The sequence below is a fragment of the Pelmatolapia mariae genome, linkage group LG4, assembly GCF_036321145.2.
Source record: "Pelmatolapia mariae isolate MD_Pm_ZW linkage group LG4, Pm_UMD_F_2, whole genome shotgun sequence".
In the NCBI taxonomy this organism is placed as follows: Eukaryota; Metazoa; Chordata; class Actinopteri; order Cichliformes; family Cichlidae; genus Pelmatolapia; species Pelmatolapia mariae.
The window spans coordinates 19871051-19896850 of NC_086230.1; the positions used below are offsets into that span (position 1 = coordinate 19871051).

The 25800-nt window shown below is 41.1% G+C and overlaps 1 protein-coding gene across 2 annotated transcripts in view; it reads left to right on the forward strand.

Moving 5' to 3' along the window:
• Positions 1-25800, forward strand: part of prkcab (protein kinase C, alpha, b) — a 119934-nt gene that overhangs the window by 23283 nt on the left and 70851 nt on the right. For both annotated transcript variants that reach the window (XM_063471788.1, XM_063471789.1), the window contains exon 3: positions 15692-15774. In XM_063471788.1, coding sequence (XP_063327858.1) covers positions 15692-15774 — 83 coding nt within the window. The remainder of the gene's footprint in view (positions 1-15691; positions 15775-25800) is intronic.

Sequence of the window (25800 nt, forward strand, 5' to 3'; positions counted from 1 at the left end):
ATTGATCCTAATTTAGGCAGCATCTCTTCACCTGACTCCTGTCTCCCAGCACCAGCAGGGAAATCATGATTCATGTGTACAGCATATTTGCTATGATTCACACTTCTTAACCAAAGCACCGTCAGGTATACTTGTTATTAAAGCTGACTTCTCGTTCCATTCTGCTACCCGCAAAAGGTGTTTTTTATTTTTTTGTAAGTCAGTCATCGTGTTTGTACCTGCGACACAGTCACCGATCTGATGCCGCGGTTTCTGATCAGCGGGGAGATCTTTGATGTGCTTTCTAAAAACAGCTACTTGGAGCAAATCTTGAGGAGAGCAGGGCCTGTATTTAGAACAGAGTGTAAATAAATTCCTATTTTGCTCCTCCAGGAATCATGATTTTTGAAGTTAAGAATAAAACTACTAGGGAGCTGCTATCGTTCAGTTGTAGAACAGGTGACCCATTTGCCAGACGGTTGCACGGGCCTGGCTTTGAGTCTACCTTGGACATATCATTCCCTGTTTTCCTGTTTATTATCCTATCAAAATAAAAATAAAACATTTAAAGGAGTTAAACTTCTCAATATCCTCTGATAGAAACATTTATACCTGACTCTCACCCACAACATGCCTTTTGTTCTGTCTTCCTCCCCTCAGCTCAAACCGGTCCCATCAGATGAGGTTTCTGGAGCTTTCTTTCTGTTAAAAGGGAGTTTTTCCTTCCCACTGTCACCAATACTCTTTCTCATTTAAAAGCAACCCTGCTCACTACATTTATGTGAAGCATGCGAGAATCCGAGCCAGGTGAAGGTCATGAGCGGAAATCAGTGCTGGCACATCTGTGCAGCAGGCGAACCAACCTGCTAAGCTGCCACGTTTTATCAGATGTAACAGCTGGCATTACAGCCCTGCAGCAGCCTTCCTGCCTGTAGCGTCAGATAACCTATGGTCAGTAGTAGCAACTGTTATATAATCCTATTCAGTGAGTAAATGTGTTTACATCCTAAGTGGTGTTTATTTCTAACACAGAACTAATCGAGGTGTTTTCTATGGAAAATTTCATTTGGGCACTTCTCACTTTTTTCTAGTAGAGACAAAAAACAAAAACAAATTGAGTGAGAACTGAGGACAAGCAGCTGAAATGAAGGGGGAAAGAAGTGCATTATTTGTGGTTCAGGTTGTTCTCAGCAAAAACCTTAGCCTTGGATTCGTTTGTCTTCAACAAATTAGTCTAGGACGTGCAGTGCCGTAGGAGCAGAAGATGTTCTCATGTTGATGTTTGGTATCAGAGTCTCCCCCGGCACCAGGCTTGGACTTGGCCATGACCTTTAGCTTTTGCATCGTCGTGTCTTCTGTGTGTAGGTTGAGCACGCAGAAGTCCTCTGGCAACTGACTGTGTCATAGCATGAATGCAATACTCAGAAAGAAAGATTCTTTCTTTCTTAACTGTAGACGTTCACATGTCTTATTAACAGTCATTCTACTGTGAGTTATAACTTGGTCCTTTGGCTCTGTCAGCCACAGCTAACCAAGCTCATGACATTACTATTGCTGTGATATCTGATCCATATGCAGACAGAGGGGGCTCTAAGACAGACCCCTGCAGACAGTACATTGCTCGCTGGAAATGGGGTTGGGTTTAAATATATGTCCAAGCGTGTGACTTTGTGAGTAATTGAGAAGACAAGAGAACGAGGCAAAGTGGTGCCCGATGTGCGCGTACGTGCTGGTGTGTGTGTCCTGTGTGACTGAGATCAAGTGGTAATGTGAGTTTAAGGATGAGTGTGTTAAGACGTCCCTGATATATGCTTGATTAGTGTGCACATTCAAAATGTGTACAACCGAAAGAATGTAAAAATGCATCTGCGTACCTATATGTGTGCGTTAACCCGTGTACTCGTGAGTCTATGTGTGCACATGCGTGCATTTGTTTTCAGAGTCATATTAAATTCATGAGGCAGTATCACCATTTCCCCTGAGTGACTCTGAGATGTCTAGCAGCCAAACACTCCCACCTTTAGTTTGAAATAATTGATCCCTTCCCCCTGTGGCCATCCTTTATACAAACACTACTACTGCTGCAAAGAGTGCATATTTGACTGAGTGTGGTCTATTTATCATTTCTTATAATGCACAATCTTATGTGATTGTCTAACAATGCCGAATATTCTACCAAAATATATTATGAAGGTGTAAATAAAGCTAAAATTTTGGAAAATAAGACATCTGCATCCATGCTAGCAACTAAATGGCGATATTAGCATACTGACATACAATTTAGAATTTTTTTTTGCCAATGTGTGGCATTTTTAACAGCAAATAAATTATAATGAAAAAAATACATGGATAAAGAAGAAACAGGTGAAACACCCTTCAAACATCTTGTTGATGTTGCATAGTTTGTCCACCAGAGGGCACTCTGCATGCCACAAACACAGCAAACCAGCTGATCCAAGCAGAGTCTGTAAGTGTATAAACTAGTAATCCACGACTTGTACATTAAAACAGGATTATTTGTAAACTGCATTGTCATTACATGTCAAATTTTCTTAGTAAGCACTCATAAATCTACAGATACCAAATATTAGAAAAATCTGTTTATGTTTCATTTGTGAAATAAAAATTTTAAATCACCAAATATTGATCCAGTTCTAATAAAATTCCACCACAGGATTTGATTTGATTCAATTTGAATCTAGGCAGTGTTTTTGCATGGGCCAATTTTTTTTGGGGGGGGGGGGGGCTTCTGGTGAGGCCAGCAAACATTCTGGCCATGAATTCCTGTATCCTGTATCTATTAGGATGGAAGCTTGTTTCCACCACTAAAAAACATTTTTTGCCTTGTGTTATCATCTCAAATTTTGACTATTGTTGGTTACTGTTTATATATTGTTGTTGGTTCTGGTGACAACCCTTCCATACCCTAGTCAGAGTTTATGAATGCTAATATGAGAGAAAAAAAATCTTAAAACTAGAAAAACTAAATCAACATCTGACAATAAACAATGGTTTCACGCTTGAATTTCAACAAATCCAGTTCCTCCTGTGCTTTATGTTTATCTGCATGCAGCTAAAGCTCATTCAAATGTTATTATTCAGTACATATCAAATAACAAGCTGGCTGTAAATGCAAACAAGGAAGCTTCTGGTACCAAAGGTCTCATGGCTTGCCTATAGATTCTGCATATTCATGTGCAGATTTATTGAGATCAGTCTACACTGTACACTAAAGAACCAACTGCAATCCCAGAAGCTGTAATATTGCTCCTGGCTTGAACCACTAAGGAGATATATGGGGAAACACATGGAAGTGTATTATAACAGATGGAATTTCCTCAACACGTCTGGTCTGGCTGTTTAGTAGGTTTATTTTAAAAGAGGGGAATGTGTGAAACGCAAACCACAACATGCAAAACATGAACAGAAGCTCATACCTGGGGACACCATCACTCCTCTATGTGTCTACTCTATTACCTATCCAGACATGCATACCTAAAGACAGATCCCAGAAGGCAGGGGGCCAAGATGATAAATGCCATCAACTGTCATCCTGCAGTGCAGTGTGGATGGAAACTAGGAGAGGCCACCGAGTGCTAAGATGCAATCTGACAAGGCCAGCATCACCTTGAACTCCATCTGAATTTCTCCAACCAAGCCAATGTCCTTAAACCATGTTCAAGGATACTATCGCACCACTACTGTGCTGAACCTCGCCTAAGGTTTTTCTTTCCTGTTTTCTGCAACTTCCCACTAACAAGCAGAAATGTCTTATGTGCACATTTATAAACAATTGCATTTGCATGCATGCATATTCATATAGCAGGATGTTGTGGTGACAGTAATAATTGGTAGGCACAAACAGACTTCTGGGGAAGTTTTTTGCAAATTTTTGACAGGAGAAAGATTATAATGCTGTTTTCTGTCCTCATCAAATCTTATCTTTCACTATCTTCTAATTCCTGCTCTATTATTCTTCCATTCTGCTCTCATCTTCTGTTTTCTTTTTCCTTCAGTGGTCTTTGTGAATAGCTCTATTGTTGCTTTCAAGGTTACACGCTCATGTAAACTCTCTGTTTGCGCCCTTATTGTTGCATCTCTGCCTTTTATGTGCCCATACCATGTATAATTGAATGTATACACGGAAATCAAATTTCCAGGCCTTTGTTGTAGCTTCAGCTCTGTTCATTTCCTCCCTCTCCATGTAGATGCTGCTTGCCGGTATATTGCACATGTACTTCATTTCTTAGTGGCAGTGTCAAAAACAGAGCTGTATATACTGACAAAATTTATTTGGCAACAGTGTTCTCACAGTTATAACTCTGAACAAGTCTATTACTTGGGGCACATTTTTACCAAATGGGTAACTGATGACTTTCCTGTTTTTAAATTCTCAAATGACTTTTATCAGATCACCTCATAATTATATAAACAACTATTTGATCCCTTGGTGAGTTTCTAAGTTTGATGACTTGAAGCTTCGAGTTGAGCAAACTTAGCAATCAAGAAACTGAAAGGATTTAGAAAGTTTCTGGAAAGAGTAGTGGACCAAAATCCTTCACGTGATGAGTTCAAACCTGGTGATCGAGTACAAGAAAAATCTTACCGCTGTGCTTGCCATCAAGGTTTCTTCCACCAAGTACTAGGTGATGTTTTCCTTACTTACAAATTCAGCAGGGGATCAATTATTTCCCCCACTGTATACAGTATGAGGCCTCAGTCACACAGTCCTAGAGACCAGTCTGCGACTCTGTGGCAACCTCTGACTGCTACGGCTGGGCTCGGAGTACCAGCTGGTCTGTTTATTCTCAGACCAGCTGGTGAGTAATTACTAAAGGTTACTTGAATTTGCTTGGGGAAATTGGCCGCAAAGAGGTGGCTGGACCAAAAACCTCCCTGTGAATGCTTGGAGTTTGCATGTAAGACAGCAACTTTTCTGCAAACAGTTGCAAAATAACCACTGAGTGGTTGTGAAACTTGAAAATTTGAGAACGTATAAAAGCTCCACCTTTTGAAATGTGTTGGTTGTAGTAATAAGGCACAACTTTAACACTTTTTCCAAGTTTCACCATTTGATGGTTAGTTAACATGTCTTCCAGAAACCATGCAAATCTCCTAGAGACCAAAGCAATCGCAAACAAGCAAAAAAATTGGGACCCTTTAACGGTCATGTTGGGTCCAAACTCAGACCCCGCTGTCTCCAGGACTTATTCCCATGAAAGAAAAGCAAGGCAAACAGTGTTCGATCGATCGCTTGCGCAAGGGAGGCCTCTCATCTGTGTCCAGCACGACAATGACGCTCGATGATGGCCTCCTCTCGCTGCCTTTTATTGACAAACTTCAAACAATAGTTTACAAAACACCTCCCCTTGCAACCCCATTTGGTTACAAAGACAAGGCACCTCAAAGTAATGTATATACAAGAGTGTGTGTGTATGTGTGTGTGTGTGTGTGTTCCTGCTGATCAAAGGGTCATAAAACCTAAAAGCAGGAGCCAACATCCTTAGTCATAAAGAGGGTAGTCTCTCCCACACCCAATGTATGGTTTACCATAGGTAACACAGTGAAACCATACAAAGGGCAGGAAGTTCTACCACATCAGACCTTCATAAGGATGTTTGCCTGTGATAAAACACTTCAACCTCGCACCCAGAACCTCGAGAATCTGGAGATGGGAGGAAAGAAAGAATTCCTTTCACAGAGTTAAAACAATGGACAAATGGTAAACATAAAAATGACAAATGTTTAACTATTCACTCTAACATTTTCCCTCCTGTTTTGTTATTTTTATGTTTCAAATTATTCCTATGTAGCATTTTCTCAGCCATGCACCTCTTGCTTAACATTTTCAGTGCAGGCGTCATTCATACACAGGCTTCTGTCATTTCAGTCATTTCAGTCATTTCATATTGTTGTAAGAGTACATAATTAACAAATGTATCAGAAATCATTTTAGTTAGCAATGATCTTATACACGGTAAAATGCATCCTATACATAAGCAAATCAGTATCAATAGTCCAAAAACAGGAGTTAGTACTTTTAAAAGAAGATGCCACCAAGGACCAGACAGTAACCACGCTATCCAGTCTTGTGGTGCATCTACTCCTGGCGTGCGATTCATCATGTATTTCTGCAATGTGGTTAAATTCTGCAGTGCTTCATAAATGTATTTCTGAGACGATCGTACACTCCATTAATTTGGACAGTGAGACCTGCATCTCCATAGGGCAGGGTGTTATCACCTGGCCCTTTGCCTGTATACTGTCCTCTGACACGGGTCCAGTTATAAGTGAGACATCTCCTAAAGGTAGTCTCAGTTTCCTGTCCATTTAAACGGTACGAGGAACAAAGCTGTCTGTGTCGAGCTATAAACTCATCAACATTAGTCAATGGGTCTCCAAGACTTTTACAAGCTTCAGCACATTCAGACTCGGTCCATGGCCGGTAAACATGAATAGTGCGGTTATTATCTGCATCCACTCCAAAATGCGGGTTAGCAACCTCTACCATAGGGTAGGTGTTCACCTCATGGAATGGGTCAGGAGAAAAACTTTCATTATCTTCACACTCTGGGGCTGGAATACCATATGTTTTTTTGTGTTGTGTCAGGGATGGATATGTGGTTGTAACGTTTATATTCACTTCCTTTGCTTTCTGTTTCCTCATTTTCCTAGTCTGCATTGGACTCAATGCTGCTCCTAATGCCTCTCCATACTCAGCCTTTAATCTCTCCTCCACCTCTGCCTCTGCTCTCTCACGCTCTTCTCTGGCTCGCCTTTCTGCCAACATTCTTGCTCTTTCTAATGCTCTTCTACGGTGCTGTTCTAGAGTAATTGCAGTGGATTGAGCTGTAGTTTCATCCTCAGGTTTCACAACTACTGCTTGCAATATTGCTCTTTTAACATTCTGTGCTTCTCTTCTCTTCTGAGCCTGCTCCAGCCACAACTTAGCAACTGCTAACTGCAATTCCTTCCTCCGCTTCGCTTTCCCTGTTTTACCTGCTACACTTACAGCTATTTTCTCTACAAGCATTTTACACTGAACTTCCACTAATGTCCCTTCAAATCCATATTTCTTACGCCAACAACCTATATACTGCGTGCTGCCCGATGAAAATTTCTCCATAAATTTTGCATCCCCTTCTAAGGCAGACTTACACATTTTATTCCCCATTATGACAATTCTCTCAAGTTTGCGGTAGGCAACGCCTTACCCCAAAAAAAACAAAAAACAAAAACAAAACCCAGGCTACGTTTACACAACAAGTCACAAAATTCCGTTAACACCGCTTAGGTTTCCTTCAGTGTTGCTGCGTTCACTTTACTGGCACTCATACACACATACGCTCATTCACACTCTTTATAGACCTATAACCTCCTTTACCGCGGCGACATCAACGAGAGCTCTATTCTATTCGGGAACCCAATCTTAACTCTCTACACCTTTAACGGCGGAGAAGAGAGAGAGAAAAAAAAAAATACACTAAAGTAAAATTAAAATAAAATAAAATTCAAAACTTGCGTCAACACGCACAGTTTAGCGTGCTCCTGGACCTGCGTCCTATCCGCACAGTCACAGAGCCGCTTCCTCTAGGTTCGCGTGGATCCGCGCAACCAACGCACTCCCGTGCTCGCGTGAACCCGCGCAGCTACGGAGCCGTTTCTTTACTTTAGTAGCCTGCGTCCTTCCCGCACGGCTGGCGCACTCACGTACCTGCGAGAAACCGCACGGTCACGTAGCCGCTCTCTATTGTTTTGGGTCCACGTGCGCTCTCGTGACCAGCGCTCCCCCGAACTCACGTTTAACGCAGAGTTTCGGTGACGCGTTTCTATCTAGGATCCCACATTCATTCACACGGTTATAGAGACGCTCTCAGTTTGCTTACCGTTGTGTTGCGTTTCGTTCACAGGGGAGTCCTAGAATCCCGTCAGTCGCCGTCCACGAGGGGAGTTCAGACGCTATTCCACCGGCCTGGTCGCGAATTTAACACTCCAGGGCTTTGTCAGGCGTCCTAACGGCCTGGTTGTCGACAGTCTACGGCGTGTCCTCTCTCTCCTCAATGTGCGGCGAAATTCTTGGAATCCGGCTTCGAAGGACCAAAAAATGTTGGGTCCAAACTCAGACCCCGCTGTCTCCAGGACTTATTCCCATGAAAGAAAAGCAAGGCAAACAGTGTTCGATCGATCGCTTGCGCAAGGGAGGCCTCTCATCTGTGTCCAGCACGACAATGACGCTCGATGATGGCCTCCTCTCGCTGCCTTTTATTGACAAACTTCAAACAATAGTTTACAAAACACCTCCCCTTGCAACCCCATTTGGTTACAAAGACAAGGCACCTCAAAGTAATGTATATACAAGAGTGTGTGTGTGTGTGTGTGTGTGTGTGTGTGTTCCTGCTGATCAAAGGGTCATAAAACCTAAAAGCAGGAGCCAACATCCTTAGTCATAAAGAGGGTAGTCTCTCCCACACCCAATGTATGGTTTACCATAGGTAACACAGTGAAACCATACAAAGGGCAGGAAGTTCTACCACATCAGACCTTCATAAGGATGTTTGCCTGTGATAAAACACTTCAACCTCGCACCCAGAACCTCGAGAATCTGGAGATGGGAGGAAAGAAAGAATTCCTTTCACAGAGTTAAAACAATGGACAAATGGTAAACATAAAAATGACAAATGTTTAACTATTCACTCTAACAGGTCAAAACCTCTAGAACAGATGTCTTATTTTGTTTATGCATCTATGGATTCTGTCCGGAAATGTGATTTCATCTGGTCACATTTTCACACGATCTGATGGTGAGCAAAACGTTGGAGATTTCTGTATTTTCCAAAAGGTTGCTCATTCAAGTGGTAGAGCCAGACTGCTCAAAACCTCTAACAAGCCTCTTTAAATCCAAATCAACTCATGCATGTTCAAGTGTAAAAGCCAAGGGTTAGTGCAAGTAATCAGGATGGTAAAGCGACTGATGGATATAGTTTCTCCCTGACCTTTGAACTGCATCAAAATTTGACGAGAACTTGACACAGGCTAGAAGTTCGTCTGTCTGCCGGATGCATTGTGTTGGCTCGTTTGTACATGGTTATATTTCAGCTTTTTCCATATCTGTCATTGAGTACTTGCGCAGGCTTGTGGCAGCAATAGCTTTTCATTCATCATTCTCAGTTTCTCACACACATGCCGGCCTCAGATACGTTGATGCGGTCGGATATCTGTATCAGCGCGTGCCGCTTACAGCGTCCACCGGGCAGGTGAAAGAGAAGTGCAGGGGAAATGTCTTTCCTCACATTTTCACCACGTCGCAGTTCAGTACACGCTGTTCCAGCCCTGGCCAGAACCAGCCCTAAAAATAACCAAGAGAGGACAAGAACCCTCTCTTTTCCTCTCCGCTCCTTTTCTCTGACATTTGTCTTGCATCAAATGACAGAAGATCTGCTGCAGAACGAGCACAGTCAAGATCAGGGTGGAGGGGACAAAAAAGAGCGTTTTACACAGTCATGTGCCTGCTTGGGAGGAAACCTGTCTTTGTGTTTATTTAAAAGATACTGCATTATGGGAGGCTGCGAGTAATTCCCAGACAGGCTAGGTGAAGAAGCTGTCACCCAGCATCACCTCGATAATATTTTATAGTGAAAACAATGAGCTGTTGTTTGAGCAGCATTTCTAACTGGAAGCATCCATCTCTACAGTCACGGGAACCCCTGTGGATTTGTTTCCACCTTCTCTGCCTGTTCATCCATCGCGTCACACAGTTCCTCCTTTTCCTCCTGCGGATCTCAGATCAAAGCTTCTTTTCTCTTTGTGTTCAGATGCACTCTGGGGGACCCGGATTGATTGAATGTGTCTGGAGGGTATTGAGTTGGTTCTGTGCTGCCCGTGTCCTGCGCGCTTTCTCTCCCATATCTCCACTGCAAGCTTTTCTTCTGGGCAGGAGCACATCATAATTCTATTAACGGTGGCTCGGTAGATTATCAATTTTACCAGATTAGCCAGAGCTAAATACACACTTGAAAGGATCAGAGGAGAAGGGGTATGGATGTAATATGGATGTAATGGTATGTGTGAAACCATGCCACCTATAGAGACAGGCACTGGGATGATGCATATAAACATGTGCTTTCCACCTTCTGCACACACGCACGCTTGCAAGAACGCTTTTATGTTGTGTAAGCTGCTTTATAATGCCAAAGCCCCTTATCTCTGTGCTTATGTAATTAGGCTGGTAAAACAAAGCCCATAGTAATTAATCATAATATCCCTGACGATACAGTATGTTACTGTCACCTCTGCTCCTGCTGCTTTACATAGCTCTCCCCGCGAGAATGAAACCATTTGGAGACAACTGCTCTTCTCACTACTGAGTTCGTCAGTCACATCCCTCTGAGTCACCAGAAAGATTAATTCTAGTACGTTTTAGTTCTCCTCCAGCACTTTATAACAAAACTCCTTTAACACAGGAGAAATAGAGAAAATGATTTTCTGTTGCTTCAGTTCATAAGATACTGCGCAAAAGTTTTGAGCTACCCATCATTTCTTTATATTTTCTTAGGGAAATGTGAAATGGGTCCAGTGATCTATAAACATAAATGGAAGAATATAAGGCAAAAAAATTCAAAACAAACAGTTTTACAATTCTAATGAGCTTGAAAGTCAATATTTGGTCATCTCTTTAACAAAGCTTCAATAATGTTAAAGTCTGGGCTCTGGGGAGGCCTGTCCATGACTAAAAGTGATCCATTATGTGTGTTTTTTTTCTAGCCATGTGTGCTTTTACTGCATTGGCAGGGTGTTTGGGATCATTTTCCTGCTGAGAAATGAAGCCAATCAGAAGCGTTTCAGATAGTATTACATGGTTGTTCAGAATGTGCTTATATTTAATAATTCCATCAGTTTTGACAGAGCCTTCACCATGTTTTACAGGTGGGTGTAAACTCATTGTTTCACTGCACTCTGGATTTCATCTCTCCAGAAAACCTGTTGCCACTGATTTTGAGACCAGTTCTTGTGTAATTTGGCACACTTCAGCTTTTTCTCTCTGTTTACCTTCCTTAACACTGTCTTTTTGACAGCTACCCATCCACTAAAACAATTTATGAGATATGCTAAGTTTATGCAATAGTGGTTCATTACTTGAGTTAGGTGTTTTTCTTTGTTGCTTTAGAGTTTTTGTTTTAGTTAGGTGTTATGTGGCTTGACAGAAAAAACAAAACAAAACAGTTCTTTATAAAATGGTCAGATACAAGAACTGGAAGCAAAATGGGTGGAAAAAGCAGCTAATGTCTAAAGAAAAGCTTTAAAAGACCTTCAGAAAAGTTGGAGAACAATTTCTCAGGACCACTTAAAATTTATAATAAAGCCTGGCTCCTTGGAAGAAAATTTAATGAAATAAGGGGTGACTCAAGACTTTTGCACAGCACTGTATAGATGGAAATTACTGAGTGCATGTAACTTCCCTTAAGCTCCCAGAGAGCTTCAGTGTTTCAGCCGCGGCAGCATGCAGTGTTGGCTTCTACTTTCTTAAGGCAGCTTTTAGATTTATGTGTGTATCATTCTGTGTGCATGCACATGAAAGTCAATGCCAAGGATTATAGTCGCAGAGAAGCACGGTCTCTGACTTGTGTAAGTGTGGTTAAGCTTTCCTGACACGTGCACACTCTCCTGCACTCAGGCGCACAAGGTCCAAAGCTAGATTTATCCCTTCCACTATATTCAGCTTAGGTGCCCTCCTTCACCTCTGAACTGGGATCAGTGTCAAGTCGGTCAGCTCAGCTTGCGGCAGACATTCAAACGGGTCTGAGATCAGCACTAAACAGAGGCAGTAATGGGCATGTGGGTGTGTAGCCGAGGGTGTGAGGAGTGCTGATGGACGGGCAGAGAGAGAGAGAACTACAGACGTCATTACACGCGTGATTCACATATTGTTAGTAGGCTGCAGGGAGAAAAAGAAAAACCTGATGATTGCACTCAGAATTAATCCTGCTGAGTAAAACTCTGTGTTAGAGAAGATGAAAATACACGCAGCAGATTTTATGTGCTTTGTGCTTTTTCTTTGCATCTAAGCAAATGTTTTCTTAATTTCAATGACGGCTGAGTGGGCAGGATGTGGGATGGGAGGACTGAAAGTTTGACTTTTGGGCAAGTTGGAGGTGGATATGAAGTGGGTATGAATGCCCTGAGGTCAGCACCAAAACAATTACTAATATAATCAGCATGCACCGATAGGAGAAAAATGAAATAATAAAATGTTGAAACGCTCTTTCAAGAAGTCTAATGTGAATTCAACACTGGTGTTTTTCAGTTGCTTTGAAGAAAAAAGGGACCTTGATCTCACCTTTTAGAAGTTGTAAAAAAGATTTAAGGTGGTTGGCTTGGCAAATTTGCATTTAAATGATCATGCTATCTGTTGTGTGAGCCCTGCCATATCAAGGAAACATGTAGGCCATTTTTGGAAATGAATCTCCTCCAGCTAAACTGTCATCTAAAATTCAGAATAAGACGTGAAATAATATCTGACACACTGATACAGATCTAGCAAATTCATTTTTACATATTCTTAAATACTCGATCAAAATAGCTACGTCTTTGGTGAACAGTAGATGGATCAACTGCAGGGCTTGCAAAATCGCTGAACTGAAGGCCCAGATGCATCTCTTTTCCCTATTTCTTAAGAATATGATTTCAGACACCGTTCATCTGTAGTGTTTTTTTAACCTTCTTCTTTTGTCTTCTTTTGTCTTCCAGTTACCTCAAATCTTTTAAGGACACACTGCACACCTTGCTGAGATATGCCAAATTTTATTTGGCATTTCTAATAGCTCTTTGGGAATCACCAAAAACAAATTATGTGGCTTTCCAACAGGCTGCTAATAACACACTGACTAAAGAATCAATTTAAAACTGGTTCTTTGCTAAGTTGTCTGCTGTATGTAGACTTAACACTGGTTCATACCTTGACATGTGTTTTTTTTATGATATAAACAAATGCAGGATGGCTCAAGACTAGCACTGTAACTTGGCAAGTGAGGGACACTGATAAACTGTATGGGTTCATCACACAGACACAGATACCTGTTACTACTGTAAGTACTTGTAACATACAAACAAAATGCAAAAATGTAACTCCTAAAAACTATTGCATGTAGACTTGTAGAATGTTTAATAGAACACCTAAGATTCTTAGGTCTTAACACGATGAATAAAGTTAAAAAGTCCAGTTCAGTGAATCGGCTTAGTGAGGTCATGTCAAGCTAATCACTAGTGACTAAATTCTCCAATCACAAACATCTGTCATGCCCATTGAAATGTATGGCTTTACCTCTCAGAATTATTGAAATGAGTATGTTGCATAAGCATTCATTTTTGCTGTAAAATTGGGTTTTCAGTATAGGAGTCTATGGGGATTGACTTGCTTTTGGAGTCGGTCTCGAGTGTACATTTGAGGAAGTGCAGTTTTTGGTGCCTCCCCATTGACCTAAGGTTTCAGCCCTTGAAGTTGTTTCTTTGGCAATTTTAATGATTTAGTATATATTTAGCATGCTAGCATTGGATATTGTCATTAATAGACATATTTAGCAGCATATCATACTTATGTGATTAATATGTTTTTATTTAGTGGTGTACAGAATTCCAAGTACATTATAGTAATAAGGTGACAGCGTGATGAGAGCATGTATCCTGAAGAAGCTGAACTACCTCTGCAACCTACAGGCGCTGATGGTAGCGTCTAATGCTAGCAGGAGTGACTAGGCTACTAGCAAAAGGCAAAGCTACAGAAAATTCAGTCAGGACGAACAGAAAGAGAGCAATGGTCTGTGACCACCACCTGTTAAACCATTACTTTTTGGAGGTTGTTGTGTTGCGTCTCCACTACTTGTAACTTTTAATTTGTACGAAAGCAGTTGAAATTGATTCACAAAGGTTTCTGCTTCCTAACTGGACAGAATGATATCCCTGAAGTTTAACTCAGCGGTCCCCAACCTTTTTTGCGCCACGGACCGGTTTGTGCCCGACAATATTTTCACGGACCGGCCTTTAAGGTGTCGCGGATAAATACAACAAAATAAAACTAGTACCGGTACCGAAAAAAAGAAGATTTATTCATAACACACGTGAAAAGACCCAGAAAAACCGAGTTAACGAAAAAAACGATAACAAAATAACGCTAAAAACCAATAAAAACCCTGAAAACCATACAATTCACACCCGAGTCTCAACTCTCGCGGCCCGGTACCAAATGACTCACGGACCGGTGCCGGTCCGTGGCCCGGGGGTTGGGAGGTTTAACTGACTTTGTGTTTGTGTTTAGTGTGTGATAATCAAGTGCACCCTTAAAAATGAAATTCTTTTTCACGACAGTTTTTAACCCAGTTAACTACATCAGTGAATCCCATCTCAGTCATAGGATTTTATGTGTGCGATATGTTATACCCAACGACAGACCAAAGATTCATATAGCAATATTGCAAGCATGGACGGACCTGATTTCATAAATCCCCACTGTTTGCATTTACACTTGTACTGAGTGCCTGGTTCGGCTGTTGTGTACTGTACATTATGAAAATGACAAATGGCACAGATGACAGCTTCAGAGCAGGGATAAATCACTGTGGGCTACTATTTTTGCTGAGCTTTGTATGCCATCCCCTCCCTCTCTGCTTCATTTTGTGTTTATTACTCAAAGAGATGAATTCATACTGTACATTGCCACCAGCTCGGCACTAACCACAGGCAAGAATGCAAAAAAAATCGTAGTTGATTATTAGTTTAGGATTAGGGCTACGCTAAAGCGTTATGTTGAAGACGCTCACAGTTATGCTAATGATCTCTAAATGAGTATCTAACTATCTATTTGAAAAGTATCTAATTAGCCAAGCAGAATGATACAACTGCCTTACAGTCAAAACCCCTGCTGTTTCTTGGACGGCAGCAAACTAATTTCTCTTGTTTAACCAATGCTTGTCAGATTGTCTGGCAACTGTGTGGCTTTGCTGGCAGAATTACAGACAAAACCACACATATATGATAGTGGGAGAGCGCAGTAGTGCACATGAGCAAGCAGGCAGCTTGACAATGAGCGAAGCAGACAGATTGTGTGAGAATGGATAAAGAAGAAAGAATGAAGAATTTCAAACAATGCAAGAGAAAAATACTGTTGGGTACAGAGAGTGAGAGACGGAGAGGGAGTCAGCTCGCGCGCCAGCTGTCACAGATGTCCACATTTTTGCTCCCCCCCTCCAGATCAGCGGCAGAGTCCAAATGTAAATGCCACTATCGCTGACTTGATAGCAGCGTCAGATGTCATGTCAGCCGTGTCACGCTGAGTGACACTTTGGTATAGGCGGATCCCATTTCAGTGGGAGACAATGATACAATTGGTATCAACCCCAACAGCTTGTAAAGAGCCGAGAGCTGCAGAAACATTTTTTGAGTGGGTGTGAGTGTGGGTGTACACATGCATTTCAGTCTGTTTGTCTGCTTGCATTTGTTTGTGACAATGGACAAGTACATTCCTCTTTGTGTCTCCTTCTATCTCTTTACTGTTTGTCTGAAACTTGGATTAAGGATACTTTTTTGTGAATGCAAATGTTTTTTTAAAGAAGCAGATTTTATGGTCGAATGGCCTTCATAAACTTGTAAGACAAAACAGCTCACAATATTGTGCCATAAGTTGTTCCTGTAAAACTCTCTGCTCTTTCTTCTTTTCTCTCAGTGTGCTGTTTCGTGGTCCACAAACGGTGCCATGAGTTTGTCAGCTTCTCGTGTCCCGGAGCCGACAAGGGTCCTGATACAGATGTAAGTGAATACTTTGCATGACTGCAGGTTTTTCTATGCATACACCTGAGTGCATCTATCTGCACTCCCATCACACAATATATATAGTATATGTAGCAAGTTCTATGATGTGTCACAGCTCAGTGTGATTCTGTGTGTAAACACTGAAGTAGGAATTAATTACAGGATTTATCCACTATATTTAGAGTCTCCACAGAAAGTGTAATGAAGAGAGTCCACAAGAGTAAAGCATGAAAATACATGATGAGTAACTTAGCCCAGCATAAATTACCATTTCCTTCTATAATGATGTGTTCACAAAACATCTGCTGAAATAGCGATGGGTGATATAACCTTTACCACACTATTTTTGTTAGTTTTTCTGTGGGATTATATAACTGCAAAAAATGAACAAATTAAAAGCAAAATTAAATCTAACCCTGATTCAATCGTTTCTCACTCTATTTACAACCAAAGCGAACATCTTCAGAAAACAGCAATAAAGAAAAAATACTGTAGGCCTAATGTAGGTAAATTGGTATATACTATGTGGTTCTGTCTCATAGTTAGTAGTAACGGGTATGCTGTTGTTTAAACGATCAACATTTACCTGCCTGTAGTGTAGCTGTTAGGGTGTATTTGATGTAGGATTTCATGGATTTATTGGATGTGATGATGAAGCTGTCAGAGAGCTTAAGATATAAAAAGATAATAAAACCTCTCTCATTTGTTTTAAAATCTTTACAGACTGCATTCACTTTTAGACAACATTATGTCAAAAATGTCATACTAGTACATGCCAATGTGACAAAATTGTCATGTTTGTGCCTGTGCATGCTTTTGGCTGATAAACTTGACCATATTGAGAAAAGTATCAAAAACAGAGGTGGTGGATGTTGCTAGTTTGCTGCAAATGGGTCATTTTAGCCTGTTGCTAGGTAGTTGCTAGGGACACATATAATTGAACTTTTATGGATATAAATGAGATTTTATTGTCTTGGAATAAAGACATTATAGATGCATAAAGGCCAAAACCAGGTCATTTTGGCCTATTACTCGGTGGTTGCCAGGCAACCCTGTGACATCCTAATATGGCAGGCATAATTCAGCTTTTGTGGATAAAAATTAGATGGTACTGTATGAAACAAAAATCATCCGATGTTTTTGCAAGGTGTTATACGTGCGTAAATCCTAAAAGCAGCTCATTTTATACCGTTGCTAGGCAACATGATGTGTCGCAATGTAGATAAGAACCTTCAGGTGCCTGAGATGTACCTGCCAAATTTGGATGCTCAGCTCCTGGTGGTTTGGGAGGAGTTCACGGACGAACAGACAGACAGAAAGATTTCTTGTATAGTAAGATCACTATATTGATTTTACAATAGTGACTATATTGAGTCATTCATCTATTTGTAGTATAAAACATGTGAGGCACTTTTTGTTTGTTTTTTGCATCTACACATCAGGTGTGATAACATTACCCCTCATTAGTCATCTTTTATTCCTCAAACTGCATGTGACGCTGTCTGGTTCAGGGTGGTGTTAGAACAAAGGTCCCTCGGGGTACAGCATCCCTGTCAGGGGCGCACGTGCGACCCTGCTGTAACAGTTGAACCTCAGCCTCCCCTTTCTGCCGGCCATGATGCGATCTGTCCTTGGTTAGATAAGAGGTGGGGGGTCAAGCATGGCCACACTGCCCGCTGCAAGAAAAACACTGTAAACTCTCCATCCTGTCAAACCAGCTCTTCATCTCCAGCTCTTCATCTTCTTTAAGTGGGCAAACATAATACTCCAATTGGGCTCTGGTGTTCTCACATTTCAGCTTCACCAGACTGAAAGAACTGCTAATGAATGCTCCCTTGCAAAGCCAATTAGAAGACTAGGCGCACTCTCACGCTAATATTCTCTCACAAACTGTAATCAAAAGCTTTGTTTTTAATGACTGCATTGTCTCAAATGCTTGATTAACTGCTGCGACGATACTCTGTGATCAGCACCTCCTCTCGAAGATTTCCGTGTTTTCTTCATTAAATAACATCAAACGCCATTAAAGTGGTTTAAGAAAACATAAACCAAGTACAGTTTGGTGAAAGCGGTTACATCCCAGGCAATCAAGAGAGAAAGAGCACTTCTTTAATGCCTGGTGTTGATCAACTTTTTATCAAAGTGGTTACTCTCTGTTGGCTTCTCTTCATCTCGGTTTCGACTACTTTAACAGTCATTACTCATTTCTCCCACCTTCTGAGGCCCATTGCTCATTTTCTCTATCACTCCTGGGCTGTTTCCTTGTTATTCATCCATGCATCTCCTCGACTCTGCTCTGTCTTCATGCCTAACTATTCCTCTCTATCTTTCTGTGCTTCTCTGTTATCTCTCCCTCTCTTTCTCTCGCTCTTGCTAACATGTACACCTACATTGCTAGCTTGAAGTGCTCATTGTGAGTTTTGCCATGTTGTGAGCGCCCATTATCCACCGGCTAGCTTTGGCAAACGGTGAATAGGGTATGAACCTCTTTGAATTTCAGTGATGATACAGGACTTACTCACCGACAGCGCTTTAAAAACCTGCAGAGCACTTAATTTTATTTAATTCCATCAGTTTTTGACACTTTCCTAAATCAGAACAATTTCCATGCATAATAGTAAGAAACTAAAGGACCAAGCGGCCAGTTGGTCGGTGGCTTCAGCAAGCGCAGGAAAAAAAAAAAATCTCACACCTCCTCCCTAATGAGTATATATGACTTTACCATCATGCACTAATGCATTAAGAAGTATCTGCGTTTAATAGTGACAATGACTCACTAGCACCTGTTAATCCCTCCCTCTCACCATCACTCCACACACTCCCCCATCTCTGCACCTCAGCTTCTGATTCAGCATGTGTGGTGTCAAGGCTCTCTGAGTCTGGCTTCAGGCTTGGAAACACACACACACACACTCACTGTCACTTTCTCTCTTACTCTCTCTCACACACACACACACACACACACACACACACACACACACACACACACACACCCTAAGTCCCTTTTGCACTGTGGGTTGAGAGTGACCCTTGCACCAGCCTCGGCGTGCGAATGGCGTCATCTGTCCAGCAGATGCTTTGATCCACTCGCAGACTGACATGGAGAAGACAGAGAGATGTTCAGATTAGCATGTGAGTGAAAAGCGCCCTCTCTCTCTTTCCTCTTTCTGTTTTTCATTCAGCACACTGAGGCGTAGGCGGTAAATAGTTCTGTATTATCAGTCAAGGATCACTCTGAAACCTGTGAATGAAGGTGACTCATTCGTGGAGAAACAATATGGATTTCACAACCAGATTACATTTTCACAATGGGCCCAGATCTGTGACCAGATCAAGTCTTTTTTGTGATTTCACTTGATTTCATTGACAGATGTGGTTGCTGTGTCTGAGGAGATTACTTTGTTTCTCTCCAACCAGCCTTCTGATATTTATTTTAAGAGTCAGCTCTGCCATTTTTTTTCCTCAAGCCGTGCTTCACTTTAACTGTGCACAATCAAAGCCTTTTTAATCTTAGTATATATGACATATCCATCTTATCATCACCCCGTTAATGCAACCATCATCTCTTTCTCTTGGTGAGTTGTATTATCCTTCCCAGAGACTCAGTGGCAGCATGTAACATTATATTTTTCATAACTGATTGGTTACATAACTTTACCTCTTTTTTTAAAAAAACATTGAAGCTGTAAAATATTTACATTTTTGAATTTTGTTTTGCTGACTAACAATTAGAAGCATTTTTTTTCTGAAAATCTCCCACACTTATTCCGTTATCTAAAATGCTAGTTTTGTTCCAGTTGACTGACTGTTTGTTTCATCTATAATAAGGTCCATCTCCCAGCTCTGTAAATAAACTTGAGGTAATGTCTGCACAAACAGCTGGATCAAAACTGCCCAAAACACTCTTCTCCCATGCCGTTTCCTAATCTTCTGGGAAAAATCTGACATCATTATCCCGACCAGCTGAATGTTGTCCAGCTTGATGAAATGCGATGATTTATTGACGGGTCACTGACTGGACTTACTGCAGTGCTACAGCTGGTAGCACCGTGAATGGTGAAAATTTTTGGTGGTGTAGTTGGCGGCTATATTCCAACTAAGTATCACATTAGGATGTTTAAGAGCCATTAATGTCTCTACTGTGATGTGGTTTTATTTTTTACTAGCTTTGATGTCATGTGGGATTTCTTTCTCTTTCCTGGCTCAAGCGAATGCTAAAGACAGATTTGCAGGAATGCAATACGTTTGTATCTGTTTGCGTCGGTTTTTGCCTGCAGACAGCTTCGTAGTGTTTTGTCTACATGTTGTAGTGGTTTATTGTCACCAGGGGGCAGTGTCACAAACAAGAAGTCTCTTGCTTCTGCAGTTGCTGGTCATTTTTTTTTTTAAGTTTTTTTTTTTTTTACATTTCTCCCATTTTTTTTTTTTAACTCCACTGTCATCCTTTTAATTTTCTAGACCACTTTTCAACCAATCAGCATTCCTCCTATGCACGATGTCATTTACTTTGAGCTACGTACTGTTGGTTTTTATGAGAGGACTGCAAACAGGCACGTGTATGGCAGCATTTGCAAATAAAGACCCTGCCATGCTTGAAGCTTGCAGACTCTGGCTGTCATGGGAATGTGCATGGACTGGTAAACTGGTTATGACACTGGATGAATCTTAGCCAGCCACCAGAACTACAGAAGGCTGACTGGGGAGAACATTAAACAGTGGGGTAAAGCAAATTAATTAATTAATCTCATTCACCTCCACCAGTTCTGTATAGTGCACGTAGACAGCTTTTTGGCCTAAAGTATGCTGCCACTGTGATGCATTCATGAGACTTTCACAATTCCCACACTCAGAAAGTATCTATGTAAACCAGTAAGGCCAACTTGTACCCTCTGCTCCCCATTACAGCAGCCATCAGTGCTCGGGCTTGTTGACATTCTGACTCTGCTGAAATCTACACTGTAAGTGAGAGCTATTAGCCACTGGCTCTGGTGAAAATGAGGATGTTGTCGAAGAAAGCTGAGAGAGAGAAAAGTAATTGTAAGTATGAATTTGCTAGTGAGATCACCACAGGCTCGGTAGTTCTCAAGAAAGAAAAGTGCTTTATGGATGAGCTAAAACAAGACATTGAGAGGGCTGTGTGTAAGTCAGAATACTTATGTGTGTGCGGGAGACTTGAGCTAATTAATCAACCCGCACATATAACTGTGTGGCACTGAAAGGGCACTGAAAGGACACTGAACTTTCTCTGCCTTGGTGTGTGTGAGTGGCTGCTTATTATGCCACAAGAGGTGGATGTAATATCACAAGCACCTGTAGGCAATTCAGCACAAGCAGCGTGTGGTAAATACTAACTGAGGAGTTCATCGTTTTCAGTTTTTGTTGAGACTCTGCAAGTGAAGCATCCATTACTAAGTTCATTTCATGTGTTGAAAAGAAAGAAGAGGCATGAGGTGAAATTTAAACTGGAATCATAACCGTGAGTTTCTAATCTGTTTCATTTGATTCTTTTTAAGAGTTCAGTTTTCCCCTCGATCCATTATTCATCTGGTCACGTTTTGGCTGTGTGACAGGTGGAGGATGGGACCGTATGCAGGACTCCAGAGGGAGAGCGTAAACTCAAAAAGGCCACTTTTATTGCTCTACTCTTAAACTTGAACATGCAAAAATACAATAACACAAGAAACTCAAAACCTCAGAGAGAGTACAGCGGTAACACGGACCACACAAGGTGAGAGGGAACACAGCACAGTAAACATGACCAAGAAATGACCAACATTTCGTTCTGGCTTGGTTTTCATCGCATTAGGTGTGACCTTTTGGTCACAAAAATAACACCAACTGTCCTGGTGTTTGTGACACAGGTGCGTATGTGTGAGGTTTAACCCTTTCTTGTTAACTGATTACAAAACAACACATCTAAGTCAGTGTTTTTGGAGTTCTGCATAAGCAATGTGCCAAGTAGCGTAAGTTTTTGGTAGTGCAAAGGGTAAATACGGGGGGTTCTATACATGCACTTCAACACTGATGTTGATGACATGACTGTAAGTGCAAAATCACTCACTGCATGCTGAATCCCCCAGAGGCGCTTATATTGTTAATTTTGCATATATTTGTGCTGGAAAAAAGCCCCAATATTGCGGGCTTTTTTTTTTTTTTCTTTTTTTTTTTAAATTGGCTGGTGGAGAGTACCTGTAGACTGTCATCTGCTTACTGCCTACCTGTATGGAGGAAAAGAGCCAGGACATCACGACTCAGATGAAAAGAGTCGAGTTTCTGCATGTTTCTGCATCACTTTGACACATTGACAGTTGGTGAGCTAAAACATGGCAAATCCCCTGTTCCTTCCATCTCCTCCCAATGCTGTTGGCAGCTGTGACAGCTGACTGCTTGGGGTTTTTTTTTTTGGTTTTTTTTACCCTGAAAAGTTGCAGTCTTTGTCCTCATACAGTTGGTGTAGTAGCCTAGTTACTCTCAATATCTGTGTTCCCTTTATTCCCTTTTACTGTTACTTACTTAAATTTAAAATTGTCCTTTAATTCATTTTCAAACTCACCTCCTGATGTTTACAGATTTCTTTCTAGCTGCTATACATCACGTACATGCCAAAGTGCTTTGCTATAGCATTAGGCTCGTCTGCCATAGAATACAGTAGCCTACATTTTAGCAGTGTGTCGCCCCATTAGTCTCCCAGCTTCGAGCCATTACCTTCCCATCAACTCAGCTTTGATCTGCAGCAACAGCTGTGTAAGCTAGCCTAACACGCTCGCAACAGAACGTGGCTTACACAATATCAAATCCCTCTACATGTTAATGCTGAAATGCACAGAGAGCAGATTACAGCTTAGAGAGCCGAGCCGAGCCTCACTCGGTGCGTCAACACGTGCTGCAGAGTTCAGCCCAAGAGCGGGAAAAGATGATGAATTAACTTGACATATACTCTGTGCAGTATGTAAGGGAGGAAGGTCAAAAAATGAATCTCTGCTGTGTGTCATTAACTCAGCGGAACAGATCGCCTCTTATATTACTGACATCGTGATTATGCAAGGCCATGACACCGAGGGACACGAGGCTGCTCTCAGTCAAAAATCACAATCTGCGTGTTAAGTAGTAAGCAACCTTACTTTAGGCTGAACAGATGTCCCGCACTGAGACAGCCTCTGGTAATTCCACACAGATTGCTCTCAAAGAGAAACCATGTGGAAAAACATTTTTCTACTTTCTGTTTTATTATTTTGATTAGACCAGATTTGTTGATTTGTTTTGGGTTTTCAGCAGTTTTATTGTTCTGTGTCAAACGATACAAATTAAATTTATGCTATTGAGAATGTTAGGTATGTTATTGTTGATGAACATATTAGCACATGCATACAAATCTAGAAGATTTTAGTCAAAAATATTCCTTTTATTTGTAGAGACCCTCATGGGAATAAGCATGGGAATAACAAATATGTTCAACAGGTGTGTCGATGTGGTCATCAGTGTTATAACTTTTTCCCCCCATCTCCCCATGCAAAAAAAATATTGCCAGTAAAATGCGAAATATTTACAGCAATCTATTAAATCGTGCAAATTTTCATGGAAATAAAGTATATAACAGAGTTTGTACAATTCAAAAAAGCTTGAAAGTCAATATTGGGTATGATCACCGTTGTTCTTCATCATAGCCTGAACGTGCTAAAGCTGCTTTCATGTCAATTCAGGTAGTCTTTAGGAACAGTTACATTTATAGTGTGTTTGGGATGTCGTGCTAAAAAATGAAGCTGTTCCTTTCCAGATGGTATCACATGATGTGTCAAAATCTCACTGTGCTTTTCTGCATTCATAATCCCATTAATTGTGAGAAGGCCTCAACACCTACTGGTTTAAATGCAGCCCCAAACTCCTCCACCATGTTTTACAGATGGCTGTAAACACTTACTGTTGTACCTCTCTGACTTCATCCGTCCATGTTGAACCAAAAAATGTCTTGGCTTTTGTTTGTTTGTTTGTTTTTGGCATTTTTTCATATTGCCTAAAAATGTGTCTAAAGATGACATTTAAAATTTGTTACTTGCTAATGTCTCTGTGTGTAGACGCAACACTAGAGTTGGGTCCCTTTTTTATGCTTGAATTATTCATAGGCCAGTGTTAAGTCACCTAATGAATAAAAAGACATGTCATGAAAATGGTCAGACATAAAAACTGGACTGAAAATCAGTGAAAAAGCAGCCAAAGTCCAACGAAAAACTTAGAAAGACCTTCAGGAAGGCTGTAGAACTATTCTTCAAGACCACTTAAAAATATATATATATAATAACATCTGGCTCTTTCAAAGAAAAAAAAAAAAGAGAGAGAGAGGTGGCTCAAGACTTATGCACAGGCCTGAATGCTATGTTAATGACATGGTGTGCATGAAACCACATAGTTTAACTATCAGAATCAAAAAGCTCAATAATCTCAGATGTCTGAACAGCTGGAAAATTTGAGCAATTACATTAGCTGCTGATTTAATTAGAGATATCAAATTGCAATCTGGAGTTATCAGTATCATGCCTGCTTTCATAAGCCCACATGGTAGTTAATGCATTTATTTAGAGCTTGGTGAGGACACCTGAGGTTATCCACATGCTGTCCTTAGGCAGGATTCAGTTTTACACAGAATATGAGTGTTGTGATACATCCAAGACCTTCATCTGTATACAGAAAGTGTACGATGGGCATGATAACAGCGTCACTAAGATGCTATTTATGGCTTTTAAACAGCCAGCCTTGCTCACCTAATTGCACAGGAAATGTGTAAATCTCATCTGCAGTAAATGCATTTTATTGATATCCCTGCCATGTTTACACTGTGCTTGAGTGTGAGTGCATAGACACACTTGGCTTTAGAAGGTTTTTTGTTTTTTGTGCTGTTGATATGGTGTGTGAAATAATACATCACACATTGCCTAAATGCAGCGTATGTAAATGTTGGAGTGTGCCAAGCACGGTTTTTACGTGACTCTCCCCAGCCTGTTCTGGATAGAGAGGGAAAGCACTCACACAGTGAAGCACACAGTCTGCTTCTCCTCGCCTCCGGTCTCTTTGCCCTTATTATCATCCAGCTCGTGTGCACTAAAGAATGGCCAGCTTACCCAAACACCCTCAGTGGGGCGTCTGTACTGTAGCGCAGCCACCGGCTGACTCCTGCGATTGCCTGCTTCTGTTGTAGCAGTGTTGTCCCTGCACAGCAGTAAGTATAGGGAAATTTAGAAGACCTGAGCTAGTAAGCCAATAAGCCAGCACCTCTTACACACTGCATCTTAGTTTCAATAGCTAAAAACTTTCAAAAAGTATGATGGCACAGAAGAGAGGGAAATGAATTTGTATAAATTAGACAGAAATAGTTAAAATGTTTTACTATTATTCTACTACTACTACTCTTCCAATGGTTGTTTATGATATTCCCTATTTTGATATTACATAGTAAATGGTAAATGGCCTGTATTTGTATAGCGCTTTACTTAGTCCCTATGGACCCCAAAGCGCTTTACACATTCAGTCATCCACCCATTCACACACACATTCATACACTGGTGATGGCAAGCTACATTGCACCTGGGGCGCACTGACAGAGGCGAGGCTGCCGAACACTGGCACCACCGGGCCCTTTGACCACCACCATAGGCAATGGGTGAAGTGTCTTGCCCAAGGACACAACGACCGGCAACCTTCCGATTACAAGACGACCCGCCAACTCCTGAGCCACGATCGCCCCACAATAATGAAATGCTTTTGTGTTATTAATTATAGTAATTATTTCTTGTTTTTTTTTTTGGGGGGGGGGGGGGGGGGGGGGGGGTTGGTTTGTTTTGTTTTGTGTAATTGCCAGCTAAGTAAAACAATTGTGATTTCAAAACAATTGTGAGGCCATTTTACTTTTACCAGTAAAAAAAATATGGTAATAACGTAATATCTTTAAAAATAGTTAAACTACTCTTTTTAAAATTCAGCAGATCAAGCCCAAATGGTAAAAGTGAAACAATCTTCCTAACAATCTTAGGA